This window comes from Periplaneta americana, chromosome 9, assembly GCF_040183065.1.
Source record: "Periplaneta americana isolate PAMFEO1 chromosome 9, P.americana_PAMFEO1_priV1, whole genome shotgun sequence".
NCBI classification, from domain to species: domain Eukaryota; kingdom Metazoa; phylum Arthropoda; class Insecta; order Blattodea; family Blattidae; genus Periplaneta; species Periplaneta americana.
Window position 1 is genome coordinate 159,411,904 of NC_091125.1, and position 16,365 is coordinate 159,428,268.

The window sequence follows — 16,365 nt, forward strand, 5'->3', positions numbered from 1 at the left end:
ATATTTTAATTGTTGTTGGGGTCAACGTCTCAACTCTCATTATAAAGGAACTCTAGAGTCTAGACATTACAGTTAATGACGGATTTATTATTTTATGGATCCAATTTATTTTATTTGAGTACATAATGTACCTAGATGTATTAATTATATGTGTTATATTTCCACTGTGTTGACTGCTAGCTGGTGTGATGTCAGTGCCAACTCTAGGGAGAAAGCAGAATCTCACGCTCTAGCTGGCTTGAAGGTCATTGAAATTAGTCCGGCTACATCAAAGGTACCCACGCGAAGTGTCCAAACTTAGTTACCTATATGCTGTTGTAACCACTTGTCATTACTTTATAGGAAATATAATTAGAAATAGAATGCATACTGACTACTACTCAACCACCAACAGGAACTAGATAAGAATGACTACAATTTTAAGACTCCTTTTACTCAGTTTTTAAAATTACCTGTGAGACCATTAAATTCATACTTGAGTCCCTCTCGCTTCAGAAGTATTCCATACAGTTGGCACCGTGCATACACCCCTTCAGTGTTGCGAAGTACATCCAGCAATTCAGGTAATGGTTTGTTTTCGAAAACCTGTATGAAAATATTTCAAAATTAAAGTCTGTTCTTATAAATGATAAAAAAAAAGGTTGAGAAACACTGTATTAGAGGAAACTGGTACCACTTCAGCATCTACTGTGAGGAGAGTGAGTACCAAATGATGTTGAGTCATATACAGAGTGAACCATAAGTAATGTCATTAATTTCAGGGGGTTATTCTTTGAGACATTTCGAACAAAAATACGATTTTGCTCATTTTTGTTTTCTTTTCGAGATAAAAATTGTTTTATATGAAACATTTCATGGCATGTTTTGGGAAAGTCATTGATTTAATTCCCAATATGTTCAGTCAATTTAAGACAGCAGTATATTAGATGAAAAATCATTGAAGGGATTTTAGTTCTGTCCTCTAAATGTACAGAAATCTGATCCAAATAAATATAACTTTTCGCTCTGCAAAGGCTACATTTGTTTGAATCAAATTTCTCCACATTTAAGGGAAAAAATTAAAATTCTTTCAATTATTTATTATCATAATACACTGCTCTCTTAAATTGACTCAGCACATTGGGAATTCAATCAATGGTTTTTCCAAAACACGCTATGAAATGTTTCATATAAAACAATTTTTATCTCGAAAAAGAAGTAAAAACGAGCAAAATTGTATTAAACTTTTAGGTTTGAAATATCTCAAAGAATAACCCAGGAATTAATGACGTTACTTAGGTTCACCAGTATACATAAGTTTTAATCCAGTGAAATGCTGAACACCACGACAGCAAGCAAGAAATGTTAAATGTTATGGTTTATTTAATGACGCTTGCAACTGCAGAGGTTATATCAGCATCGCCGGATGTACCGGAATTTTGTCCCGCAGGAGTTCTTTTACATGCCAGTAAATCTACTGACATGAGCCTGTCGTATTTAAGCACACTTAAATGCCATCGACCTGGCCCGGGATCGAACCCGCAACCTTCGGCATGCATGCATGCAAGAATTTAGTAGTAAACAACATAAGTCAGTGCTAAAAGTAATGTATAACTAACAACGAAACTTCTTACAATTTCCTTGTACAAATCCAGAAACAAAATTTGGGCCATCTGAATTACTTACTGAGGATGTGCAGTACGTTACAACTGAAACTTGGAAAATTCAGGTGGTCCAAATTTTGCTAGCACTGAGCATGCATAGTATGTTATAACTGGAACTTGGAAAATTCAGGTGGTACAAATGTTGTTTATGGATCTGTACATTATGTCATATCACAACTTTATTTTTACATTTTCATTAGCATCTGTGAGATCTTGTTAATTAAAAAATATCTTAAGTAACTGAAGTTAATTTCATTACACATACCTGATATGATTTAAGTTCTTCTGTGTACTGCAATGCTCTAGGAACATCTGTCAAACTCTGATATCCAATATATTCATGTTCAAGTTGGCGAAACTGCTGGAATGTCATCTCAGATGTATCCACGGTATTCATGAAGTCTAAATGTTCTGTATTAAAGAAAATTGAATTAAGTTAATTCCCGATATGCTCAGTCAATTTAAGAGAGCAGTGCATTATGATGTTAAATAATTGAAAGAATTTTAGTTTTATCCTTTAAATTTGCAGAAATTTGATCCCAACAAACGTAACTTTTCGTTCTGCAAAGGGATTTTAAAACTTGATGCACTCTGGCAACCCTGTAAAGGTTATTGCCTGCTGGAGAGATGGATGAGACAACGAGAAATGTAAACATAGGGGAGAGTCTGGTAGTATCGGACATCGGGTAATATCGGACAGTGAGTTTCTTTCATCTACCACACGATGATAGTACCTGATTGACATGGTTACGTTTCTGTGATGTCGCATAGAAAAACGTAACCATGTCATTCAAGTACTACCATATGGTGGTAGATGAAAGAAACGTACTGTCCGATATTACCCGATGTCCAATACTACCCGATTCTCCCCTAATACACACAATTGCTTTTACGGGAAATTTGATTTCTTGTATTACCAGTTACTACTTTAAAAGTTAAAGTAAGAGGGAACTATTTCTAATTGACTGAAGAAAATGCTTGTAGTACGACAAACGGAGATCTTTTAGTCATTAATTAGATTTCTATAACGTAAAATAAGATTTCTTGTTGTTTGTGTTCACCGAATATTTAATTAAAATTAAATCAAATCAGAGAGTTTCAAAATAATATTTTAAACTTAGTTTAACGTAAAATAAGCATATCATATTTTTATTTTTTTCTTTAGAGTTTGAAATGTTTTGAAATTTTGTTTTTATAATGTGACATGAGCATCATTATTGTTTATGTCCTTTAGAATATTCAATTGAAATGGGAGGGTAGAAATTTGTCTTAATTTAGTTTGAAATAACAATATCTTATTGCTTGCGTTTTTTGAACATTTAATTAAAATTATATTGTAGAGTTTATCTTAAATTTTCAAAGATTTTATTTAATGTGAAATGAGAAATGTTCAGTCTCTGCTCTCTAACACAGACTAAACACAAAAATTAAACAGTATAACATTTGTGTTTTTTCTTAAGAGTTTAAAACAATGTACGTGGCAATGATCTTCAACTTTTCTATATTCATAACAAGCCAAGTGATGGGGTTGTTCAGAGCAATGCAGCCATATGTGTACGCCCTGCTGATTACACAGCGTTGCACAATCTCGTAATTCATGTACTTTAAAATGCACATTTTTCTGGAAAACTATTCAAAATACGGCAAAATGGCATTTAACTTTTTTGTTGCTCTTCAATAAAGGAATCATCCAGAATCAATAACATTACTTACGGCTCACCCTGTATTTCACATCAATAGTAATATATCAGCCAGTTTTGGCTCTAAGCAGCTAAGATTTCCTACAAATAATCTTACATCCTTCAAGAATATGTTATAAATTTTAAGAGAAGTGTATTACAGACTCAAAAATGGTTCAATTGTGAAATTCTAAATTTCTCTAGTGAAGATGTTACTAAATTCACTCGTATAGTCTTCAAATGCCATTTCAGATGTTAGTTATGTCATTTCAGTTATACGTTTTTCTACTTACGTATTTTTTTTCTTCAGACCCCCTAACACGTATAAATGAAGTTTTACTGGTAATTAAATATTTATTAAACTACTGCCATAAAAAATCTCTCTTACCAATGCATGATGACGAAATGAGATTCTGTAGCCGTCCAATTCTAACTTTCATTCCATCACAATATCCTTTCTTCAACATTGCTAACAAATCTAACATCTCCTTGAACTGGGGATCTCTGAAATAAATGGAGAAATAACAAAACAAATAATGATATGAAGGAAATGAGTGAACATGGAATTTAACCTCAGATATTTTAAATAGCCCACGAAAAGAAAATGCTGTCCATTAGATCACAAGGCTAAATAATATTGGTATTCAATTCCATAGTTTACTTTGCAACATTTTTCCCTTATTACTTGATCATCTTCTTAAATTTAGTGATTTTTTAGCTGTTAGGTTCATTTCACTACTGGCAATACTACCTGGAATATATGCATGTTACAGATATCATGATGTTAAATATTTGTAACTCTTATGTTGGCACGATTTGAGATATTAATCAGGCGAAGCAAGCTACTTTAAATTAAATTCACCAATTTTATTCAGATCTCATACTGTGTAGTATATATATTTTATTTTGCGATTATAATATAACATAATATATTGCGAATATATAATTTTATTATTTATTCTTTTATATACCGAATTATATGTGATCATTACATAACTTTTTTAAAGGCCATGAACATTTATTTTGTAATATTAGTGCTTTAGGTTCAAGGTTGGTAGCACTGAAATGCCAGCCATCTTTGAGCTTCCATATCTCACCATGTATTGTTTTGAGTATATCCTAGGGTCACCAGATGTCTCGCTTTTAACGAGAATATCCCCCTTTTTTTTTAATGTCGTCTCATTTTCTAATTTTCTGTTTAAAAATTGTTTTATGTTTTCGTAAATTCTGCGATTTGTTCTAAAATTACTTCGACTAGATGACACCACAATCAATTACAAGTTCCGATTTCCGATATTCGATATGTCATTCAGGTTGATAAACAACAGTTTTCATGTAGTTTCCTCCAGGTGGCAGCGATATTTTCTTCTGAACCCTGCTTTTGGTTTTGAACTTTTTTTTCCTCTCATTCTCGCTTGATACATCCTATTTCTACACGTGGTGTGCCCTAGTTTGCTGAAAGTGATGGTGGTAGGAAAGTATTATGCACAGTTTGTAGATATTATTTTAATGTACCGAAGTACATATGATGTTTCCATGCAGATATTCTGCGTCATCATACGATGAAAGAGTAGTGGAATAGAGAAAAATTCTCTCCGGCACCGGGATTTGAACCCAGGTTTTCAGCTCTACGTGCTGATGCTTTATCCAGTAATTTTCTCCGTTCCACTACTCTTTCATCATACAGTTTGTAGAGCTATTAGCAATCCCCGGTACGTATCAATGCATCTTCAGAAAGAGTGTTTTCGTTAATGAACTCCCTTTGGACTGATGAGAGAAATCGGCTTTCAATGAAAACTGTCAAAAAAAATATTGCATGTAATTTTAAGGATAATTCTTACATGGAGTTCTACAGTTTTCTGAAAGACAGATCACAACTTTTAGAGGAAATCCAGTCATCATAAGAGTATGCCACTCATGGTGCAGATAGTTGTCCTTAACCTGGGGTTAAAATGTATGTAACACTGACTGTTAATTACTATAACAAATTGCGGAATAGCATGAAAAAAGGCTGTGTAATGAACGCATATACTGCCCGTGTCTCACTTCCTGAGCTGTTTCTTTGCGGGGCGAGAAGCAGAGGGGAGAGTGGAAGTTCCTGGGTACTGCATGTGCCTACTACCCTACTTTCAATACATCGGACTTTTTAGGATTCCTTTCGTCAGCTATGGAGCAAGATCAGCCATGGACAAGTGAATGTATAGGCTATCCCCTTACAAAAAAAATTATGTCCTACTCATCAATTGCTGTAACTAAACACTAATACCAGTGGTAGACTACAGTCTCTACTCGAGATTATCGACCTAATCGCGATTACGGTTGTTATGTGTACACATCCGTAAACTCTTTCCTCTATGGCAGTGTTTCTCAAACTTTTTCCACCGCGAAACCCCTTTTAATCTAAAGTGTAACTGTGGAATCCTTGTAATATTTTATTAGTATTCAATAGTTAACAGACAAGTGAGAGCTAGTATCTCAATAATTCTGTTCGGTGGGACGAATGTATTTGCTTTTTAAGCCTGCAATCTGGTTTTATGGTGGAAAGTTGTAGTCTCATTTCTACTGTCCTTCTGCATTTTGTCTTTTCGGTATTTTGTTTTAGTGAACACATATGCAGAGAATCCATTGATGAAAGTGAGAAGTATTATTTTCCGTTTTAGATGTTCATTAAACATTATTATTATTATTATTATTATTATTATTATTATTATTATTATTATTATTATTATTATTATTATTATTAGTATTATTATTATTATTATTATTATTATTATTATTATTACGCATATTCGTGGAATATTATTATTATTATTATTATTATTATTATTATTATTATTATTATTATTATTATTTCGGAAGTCGCCATCAGAGATAATAGCGATAGTGGTAACCACGATTAGAGTATCCAGTATTATAAACAGTAAAGACCCCTGCAGTGGCATAGGATAATATTTTCAGAACATGTAATATGCTACTGTGCCACCACGCTGCAGCTGCCGTGACGGTCCGAGCAGACCTAAGAGGCGTGGCTATAAGCACTAGGGAGCTCTTGGCACGCGAGACACAGGCAGTAGATAAAATGTGGAATCATGCCAGCTTGCAATGAATGCCACGTATTTTTATTTTGGAAATCTGGTCACTGTAGTATATTCTTATGAACTTATCACGAACACTACCTCATATGTTCCTCTCGGATGAGAAGGCAAACAGTTGGGCGACCTGACAGCCTCCAGTACCGGCCAACAAACTGCAGTTCAGTCTTGATATCGTCGATCAACAGCGCCATGTCTCTGTACAGATAGAACTCCGACACTTCGAAAATCAGTGGGTAACATAGGACGGTCATCCCACACACACGATACACCTGTCAAAACGTGGGTAGCATCAAATTACACTCACACAACACCATAATTGGGAACAAAGGGTTAAATGTATTCTTGTTTCAAGGATAAAAAATTGCTGCATAACAGGAACAGATCCTCGGTACACCTCGAAGAAGAAAAATAGTGGTAGTAGCTGCAATGGCGAAAACAATGGTGATGATGATGATGATGATGACGACGACGACGAGGATGATGATGATGATGATGATGATGAAGAGGTGAATAAGAAGATGATCATGACTAGAGCCCGGATTTCCATGCATTATCCAATCTAAACAATACATGAATTCATGTATTATTAAATGACAAAACATGCACAATAAAGCGAAAAATTACGAAAAATATGCACTATCAATATTGAGTTCTTCATTATGTTACATCTTTATTTTCTTTTGAAACAATGTACTGCAACTAATTTCTCCAAATTTTCTTTACTTTAACCCCTTCAGGCCTGATGTACATTATAGTGTACACTGTTTCTTTTTTTCTTTTTTGGAAAACTGTGCAAATTATGTTATGCTTTTAGAATTCTTACGAAAAGCATATCTCTTCCAACTTTTAAAGTAGTCTACTATGCCCATGTACATTCCATTCTTTCATATGGTGTAATGCTTTGGGGCATGTCCTCTGAAGCTATAAAAATATTTAAACTTCTTCAAAAGAAAATAATAAAAATAATAAAACAAGTTCCTATATGCACTCCAAGCAAAGAAATTTTTCAAGAATTAAATATTTTACCACTCCCCTGCATCTACATCCTAGACACTGTTTGCTTTATACATAAGAATCTTAACTCTTTTAAAAGGAACTCTGAAACTCACAACCATAACACAAGAACTGCCAACAATTTGCATATAAACTGTCATACTATTACCAAAAGTCTCAACAGTACTTCTCATAACAAGATGCCTGGGGATATTAAACATTTAAATTATGAAGGTTTCAAAACCAGGGTAAAAACTATTCTGCTCCAGTCCATGCTGTTCAAAATCACTGATTTCTTGCATTAAAACTATAAAGCAAAATACCTACCTTCATTACTGTTGCACATAAGTTTTTCTCCAAACAATATTAATAATATGTAGGACTATCTTGTTTTTACCTAATCTCTGTTAATCTATTTATTTAATGTCTTGTACACGAAAAATGTATTATATATCTTGTTATTTATTGTGTCTTTGGTAGTTTTACTATTCTTTGGAAAACTTAAGAGTGTTAAAATTAAATTCATACTAGAAATCAATTAAATTCATACTAGAAATCTTATTTGTGTGTGTATATGTGTGTATTTTTTGCGTTTGTATTTTGTGTTTGTATCTAATGACGAACCTATAATCTGTAATAGATTGTACAGGGAATGAATAAATACAATACAATACAATGTCTTCGATACTTTTAAATATTTTGAAAAATTCAGTGTGATAGAAATGGAGAATATTATTTTTGAAACATTTCTATACCTGAATTGAAAACAAAATAAAAAATTTTGGGGCCCCAAGGGTCAAAATTGTCCCCCTTTTTTATTTTCTGTGAAGACTTGATTTGGGAATTTTGGATCCCCAGAATGATTATGTGACCAGTTTTTTTTTTTTCATTTTTTTTTTAAATGTGTTGTTGTTTTCTAATGCCAGCCATTTGACAGTAAAGTCATTTGACCTTGCACTCCAATATTTTTCAAAGATATTATCATGGTCAGCCACTGAAGCACAGATTTTGAGGTGTTCCGAATCCATTTCTTGATTTGACATTTTTTTAAATTTATATTCAGGTCTGAAGGAGTTAAGCTTATGCATTTATCTGACAGCACATTCTTTGACACAGAAAATGATCTTTCTACGTCACAACAAGTGACAGAGGCATACTTAAGCGAAGAACTTTGGGATAAAATGAGGTCGAATTGTAGGTAGGTATCTAATGCTCTTGGTTTAACAATCGAGTTATTTTCTCTCTTGCTTCCCAGTATTTAGATGTAAGACTTTTTTTTTTGTTGAAGTGCTTCACAGTGTATTAAATGATTCATATCCATTTTTTCTTCTTGAGAACACAATACACAATTTGGAGTAGTCAGGATACCAATCTTATGTAAATGTTTACCCAGACAATCATGACCTGTAAGGAGTCTGAACATGGTCACAGCAGATTTACATGGTAGATCACGAATTAAATTCAGATCTTTCCAGAAAATAGCATACAAATTCCAGGAAATCATTTCAAAAATGATCCTCCATACATTCTTAAGTTAGATGTCATGGAACTACTCTGCAGCACATATAAGAATCACCTTCAAATTTATACAGATGGATCTCTAAATCCTAATAATGGGACATCAGGAGCAGGGTATTATATTCCAAAATATCAAGAAAGTTATTTCATACCATGTTCATCCTCCTCCAGTCTTGACACTGAATTGCTAGCTATTGATGCTGCTCTTCAGTGTGTTACTCAAATTCCTGAAAAATCTATTTGCATACCTACCGACTCCAAGGGGGCTATATTTAATATAATTAAATATGTACCGAATCTATACGCATATAGAATTATTCCAATTCAGAAACAACTCAATAAACTACAAAAACTTCAAAAGGAAATAATATTTCAATGGCTACCTAGTCATTGCAGTATACCTGGAAACGAGAAAGTCGATAATATTGCAAAACAGGCAACATATTTGCAACCAAGACCTCTTCAAGTGATATCTCTATCCAGTGCTTTTGCTTCAGTAAAGTCTGATTTTACAAACCTGTGGATCAACAATTGGCTCTCTTCTGACAAAGAAAAAATTTTACAGTCTGTACAAAAGAAACCAAATGACCTGGAAATGTACAAAAACTTGCCCAGACATGTTCAAACATTTTTAACAAGAGCCAGAACAGGTCATATTGTCACACAATTGTACCTACACCGATTTCACATTTCTGATAATCCTACTTGTCTGTGGTGTAATAATCATGATGAAGATCTGGAACACATTCTTCTATACTGTCCATCCATAAATCACAAAAGAAGTAAATTAAAATCATCAGTACCAATTGCAGAAGACACAGCCCTGCAGTATATATTGACTACACCCCAACTCTGGCTACTAGCAACATGCATCTATAATGAACACCGATCAAAATACCCCTCATTTCTCGTGAAAAACAACAACTGAATAGACTACAGTGGACTATAGTGGACGTTATGTTGTCAGCAAACAGCCGGATACATTAAGAAGATTGATTAATTCAAAATTAGATAGTTCGGCACCAGACTGTTTCCCATTGTACATGGATAAATCGCAGGCTTATTTTTCATTAGACATAATTGCTGATTAGATATTATGTACTTCAGACCTCGTACATTTAGACATACCGGTACTGACTTTAAAACTAACAGCATACCTGAATAAGCACGAAATATAACTCGTGTAGTACAACATACCTTGCTGGTACCAAGAGCTCCTATAGGTCTGATGGGTCTCCCATTTAAATTGAGCTTCGAGTTCACCCCGAGCTGTTTGTACACTTTCACCAGTTCTCTGGAAGACCATATCTGTACGGGCTCCACTTCGTGTGGGGTCTGAGTCTGGATGCCGTATGTCGCCATCATTGCTTGGAGACGCATTGACTCGGCAATCAACACGATCTGCACCACAAGATCTGTCGCTGTTCCTTGCTGGAATAATTAATTACAAATATCAGTAACGAATATTGTTGTAATCTCAGAAAACAGCACAAAACACTTCCTAAAAATATTATATGGTAATATTTTCACACAAAATATAACTTGAGCAACATCTAAACATAATACAAATTAATATAATAAGATAGGAGACGATAAATATGGGAATTTATTATTATTGGTGTTGAAGATTAATATTTTATATATACTTTTCTATCTTCTTTTTAATTTATTTATTACTTAGCAACGTTGTATCAGCTGCAAGCTTATGTAGTATCAGTGGAATTGGTAATAGCAAGATGAAATTTGACAAGATGAGTCCCAGGTTTCTCCATGGAATTATCTGGTATTCGTGTTACACTTGGAAAAACATTCAAGCATGTAATCAGCTCGAGCGGGATTCGAACCCATGTTCGAGTGCAGTTTCAGATCTCAAGTTCAACTTGCTAACATCTGAGCTATGTCTGTGGCTCACATATCTCTTACTCTAGAGTTCCTTGATAATAACTGAATATAAGAGTTGAGACACGGGATCCAAACATCACCTATCTTGTTGCATAATTCAGTAAGCACCTACAAAGGCTTTGCTTCTAGTAAATGCAAGTCAACAAGTTTTTCTTTATTACTCAATAATAAACTAATTGTAATAATAATTTTTATGTATTATATATAATCAATTATATTATAAAATAACATATGTTGTTGTTGTTGTTTTCTAATGCCAGGCATTTGACAATAAAGTCATTTGACCTCTTGCACTCCAATATTTTTCAAAGATATTGTCATGGTCAGCCACTGAAGCACAGATTTTGACATGTTCCGAATCCATTTCTTGGTTTGAGTTGCACAATGGGCAGTTAGGGGATTGATATATTCCAATTCTATGCAGGTGCTTGGCCAAACAGTCATGGCCTGTTGCCAATCTAAATGCAGCTACAGACGATTTGCGTGGTAAATCGGGAATTAACTGTGGATTATGATGCAGAGAGTTCCATTTTTTCTTTTGAGATTGTGTTATCAAATTCTGTTTGTTGAAGTCTAAGTATGTGGATTTAATAAATCTTTTCACAGAGTAATACGTAGATTTAGTAACAGGTCTGTAAGTAGCAGTGCTGCCCTTCTTTGCTAAAGCATCCGCATTCTCGTTTCCCAGGATTCCACAATGGGATGGTATCCATTGGAATACAATTCTTTTATTGAGTGTTATTAATTGAGAGAGCATTTTAGTTATTTCTGCTGTTTGAGATGAAGGTGTGTGTCTAGAGACTATTAATAGAATAGCTGCTTATATAATAACAAATTATAAGACTGCGTATCAAATTTGTTTAATTTCTGTATTCAATACAATAGGCCAATGGTTTTACTTCTCATAAGAGATTTGTTTTTCCATTTCCAATGCTATCAAATCATTACATATTTTAATTTTTGATGGGATCAGAGATTATGCAATGTCTCAGCTCTCATTATAAAGGGAATCTACAATCTAGAAATTAAAGATGAGGAATTTATTATTTCATCGACCCAAATTATGTTAATTTGAGTACGTGTGTACCTAGATTTATTAACTGTATATTAATAGAGGTTATAGTTGGATCCAACCAATCAGAAGAAGTATGCTCATTATCTCTACCCTTACATTCAATTATTATCGAGGGACATCTTACTCTGGTCGTAAGAAACCTCTGCAATCGAACAAAATGTTAAAGAGTTCTCTATAAAAAGAGTAGCATGAAAGTTCGAGTGAATGCAAACACACTATTTCTTAGAGTTTCTGTACTCTGTTTACTTTTTGTGTTATAATTCCCAAACTATGGTACTGAGAAAATTGTAAAATTACACCTTTGTACTCTCTGATGTAAATATAGCATCTCCAGCATTACGTTGTAAAGCAAAGTAAAAAACCTAATTCCTGTAAAGAAGTTACAATCAATCATATAGATTTCCTGAAAGCCCACCCAAACACTATTTTAAAAGGTTTTCCCCAACTTTAAATTCAATGTCCGGTAATCTCACAGCGAATTCTTGAACTCATCTTACAAAATACTACTTTGTTATCACCAATCCCACCAAGAAGCAGAATAAGCCTTCAGATTACGGTAGGTTTGTACCTAAGAACCTTGGATATAATGATAAGCATGGAAATTTCTCAATCAAAATATTGATAAAGAAGTTCGACTTCTTATACTGTACTGCAGTATAATGATATTACAAATCTAAGATAAGATAAAATGTTTCGACTATTTGCAAAAAAAATAAAAAATAAATATATATATATATATATATATATATATATACCTATAATAATTTATACAAATCTATAAACTAATGAAGCATTAAAGCAATATGTAATTTGATAAAAATTTGCAGAAAAGAGGTCTGTGATTTGCTATCTGTGATTGTCAAGCAAGTAGGTATCACTAAAGTTCAAACACACACAAAAGAAAAATTATATATGGTAATTAAAATGATACTAAAGGGTGTGTCAGAAAGAACGGATGGATTTCAAACTATCGATACGCAGCGAGGGAAGGGATAGAGTGAGGGGGACCACGACTGCTGGGTCAGCCAGAGAATGCAGTTTCAGTTGAGAACATGGTGTTGGTCTGGCGTACAACGTGCTTTCATCGTAGAGACATTTTTGAAAAATGAAGAGTCTGTGATCGCCACTCAGGACTCATTTCGACATCAGATGTCATGCTAGGATTCCAACTCGGAATACAATTTTGCAGTGGGTGGCTTCATTTCGTATCACAGGTTCAACATTAAAGAAGAAATCACCTGGACGAACACGGAGCGCGTGTACACCTGCAAATGTGGAGACAGACACTAGGTTTTCCGGCCACCTCAAAGATCATCCTGAAAACATGCTATTGCACTTAGATTGTCCGAGGCTACGGTAAAATCTCGCACCCTGCGAGTTCCTTCTTTGAGACCATTTGAAGGCGTAAGTAACCACATACATTGGACGAACTGAAGACGGTGATTCGTGAAGAAATCGCGGCAATCCCAACAGCTATGACTGTGAAAGTGATGGTGAACTTCAGAAAATACCTCGATGCCTGTATTGAAAGCCAAGGACATCATAGGGCTGATGTTGTATTCCATAAAATAAACTGCATATATTGGTGAGTCTGTTGATAACAATAAATTTTTGATATGATGAATCCTTACAATTTTCTTACCGTGTGAAATCCATCTGTTCTTTCTGACACACCCTGTACAATACGAAGAAGTACAGTTTTTGTAGTAAATATTACTGCTATTACTAACAAGACGCAAATTACACAAAAAACAAAGTTAATGACAAAAAACATTATCAACATAACTAAAGTGCATTGTGTCAGATCTAATTTTGCTACATGTGCTGTAATATAATGGGATGCTGCGTCACTAAAGAGAGGGTTAGGATTTACAAAGACGTATGCTTTCATGGGATGGTATAAAGGAAACAGGCGTAAACGTCTGAGGTGTTAACTTTTCCAGGCTACCAGCTCCACTGTATGTCTGTGGTGAAATGTTTCATGGAGCAAGTAACCATGGAAATCTCTAGAATTGACGCCAACATCTGAATATTACTACAAATATAATGATACGTAAAACAAACAAGAAAAGGTGCATCTAGAAACAAACAGAATATTTACAACTAAAACAGGGTGCTAAAAAAGAAATATCCATGCTTCAAACATGCTCAGGTGCTGAAGGGATGAAGCAAGTCTGAGGACAAATGTACAAATTAATGAATGGATACTTACTAATGATGGTTTGGCCTATAGCACCACCGGAATTGAAAATAAAAACAAATTATCAATAAACAATAATAATAAAACAACACAATAAAACAGCGCTATCTGAGTAAATAATTCACATTTTCAATACTATCCTCTGAAAGAATGAATATGAAAGAAATTAATACTGACAATTTCAAAACTGCATGAAGTCAAGATGGTTACTGTTTTTTTTTTTTCGAAATGTTCTTCAAAGTTGCAGCACACAAACAGCATTTATACTGTAAGTACAATCCTGTGAAAGTGATTTTATTTTTAAGAAAAATCTGTTTTAAAATTCCAAGATTTCAATGTCATTGCCAATTTGGCAGTGTTATTGTAAAATTATATATATGCAAGTTTTATAATCCTTGCTTAAGATATTAAAGATGGCCATGTAGCTCAGTTGGTAAAGCAAGTGGCTACGAACTGCAAGATCCTGGGTTCAATCCCAGACTGTGACGGGATTTTTCTTATTACCAAAACTCCCAGATTGACCCCGAGGTTCACTCAGCCTCCTATCAAATTAAGTACTGTATCCTTTGTAGAGGTAAAAGATGGTCGGAGCGTGGTGCTAACCATACCATCTCATTCTAGTTCTGAGGTCAAAAAAGCAAGGAGCTCTACCTCCATGCCCCTTCAAGTGTCTTCATTGCATATAGAGAGAGTTCCAATGCAGACTAGTCGCAGGCAGTCATGTTCTGTCGGCTTAAGGGGACTGGGTAGTCTCAGTGTATGGCTGTTATGTATAAATGAAGAAATTTTGATATTACTCTTCAACTTTTGAATCTATCAATGTACAATTTTTAAGCATACACACAATATTTGCAGGTATATTTTGGTTTTTTGATTATCTTTCTACCTTATATACTTGATTTTATAAAAATTTTTGAACTTGAAAAATGTTTTAAATACAGTAGAACTTGGTTATAGCGACTTCGTTTTGTGCGACACCTCGCCTATAACGTCAAATATTCTGTGGTCCCAACTAATTCCCTATAAGACATATGCTTTTCTACCTTGCTTAATACGACAAACGTATATGCATCTACCTCGCATATAACGTCATTTTCAACCTCAGTTTGGAATAAGATTTTCTAAGAACCAAAGTATTTTAAGAAATACTTTGTTGAAATCTGACCCTGACAAATTCTTTACAGTCTCCTTCTGTCATAAACCTCTGTAGTGCAGGTGGATTCCTCCACCCCATTGTAACCCGCCCGAATTCATGCGGTATTAGGTCAGTTTCGACAGGAAGTTTTCACTAAGTGCACGCATTTTAACGCAGTATGGCCACTTAAAGAAGTGAGTGACGCTTTAGGAGTCATTAGAATTATGAACATGTTCTATGAAGCTCGGGAAGGGAGCAGTGAAATTGCAACTGAAATTATGAACATAGAACGTAATTTAGCCCTAGAAGGTGTGTATTGGGCAAGTAGAAGACAACAGAGTAAAATGACTGATTACTTCACTTCTAAGTAAAGTAGTTTGGTGAGTACTGAACAAACTGTTTTAATATCAGTGGCGTATACTGGTTAAAGGGTTTGGGCTACCGCTGACCCTATTATTACACAAAATATATCTAACAATTACTTTAATTTTAATTACTATGGTAAAACTAATAATACAAAATTATTACATTATGTTATATTATAAACTTTTTCTTCTGTAATTTCCTTGGGCTACCACCGGTAGCCCGCAAAATACGCCCCTGTTTAATACAGAATACTGTAATTTATAATTGTAGGCCTACGTGTATTTTATTATGTTCATTGTAGGCTTAAAAGTCAATACATAAATCTAAAATAAGTCTAATTAAGTTTGTTATTTTTCATTTTCTACCTCACTAGATTGATAATGCGAATCTCGGTTACTACGACACTCGTTTATAACAACATAATGTTTAAGGTCCCTTGGATGTCGTTATAACCAAGTTCTACTGTATCTCGTATCAGTCAACACAGTTTTTCGTTTGAATTTAGATTCACCCTGTATATCTCAGGATATTCATATTTTCCTTATTCCAACATCAACAGACTGCTGAAGCCTCAATGGCCTGTGACATCTGTCTACAAAGATTTTTTTTTATTGGGTTATTTTACGAAGCTGTATCAACATCTAGGTTATTTAGCGTCTGAATGAAATGAAGGTGATAATGCCGGTGAAATGAGTCCAGGGTCCAGCACCGAAAGTTACCCAGCATTTGCTCGTATTGGGTTGAGGGAAAACCCCCTGA

At 34.3% G+C, this 16,365-nt stretch overlaps 1 protein-coding gene across 4 annotated transcripts in view; it reads right to left on the reverse strand.

Moving 5' to 3' along the window:
- LOC138706663 (probable phosphorylase b kinase regulatory subunit beta) overlaps positions 1-16,365 on the reverse strand; it is a 76,005-nt gene that overhangs the window by 30,466 nt on the left and 29,174 nt on the right. For 3 of the 4 annotated variants that reach the window (XM_069836219.1, XM_069836217.1, XM_069836216.1), the window contains 6 exons: positions 14,118-14,132; positions 10,126-10,359; positions 6,499-6,686; positions 3,711-3,826; positions 1,909-2,054; positions 453-585 (listed from right to left, as the gene is read on the reverse strand). In XM_069836219.1, coding sequence (XP_069692320.1) covers positions 453-585; positions 1,909-2,054; positions 3,711-3,826; positions 6,499-6,686; positions 10,126-10,359; positions 14,118-14,132 — 832 coding nt within the window. The remainder of the gene's footprint in view (positions 1-452; positions 586-1,908; positions 2,055-3,710; positions 3,827-6,498; positions 6,687-10,125; positions 10,360-14,117; positions 14,133-16,365) is intronic. The other variant, XM_069836218.1, reaches the window with a different exon arrangement.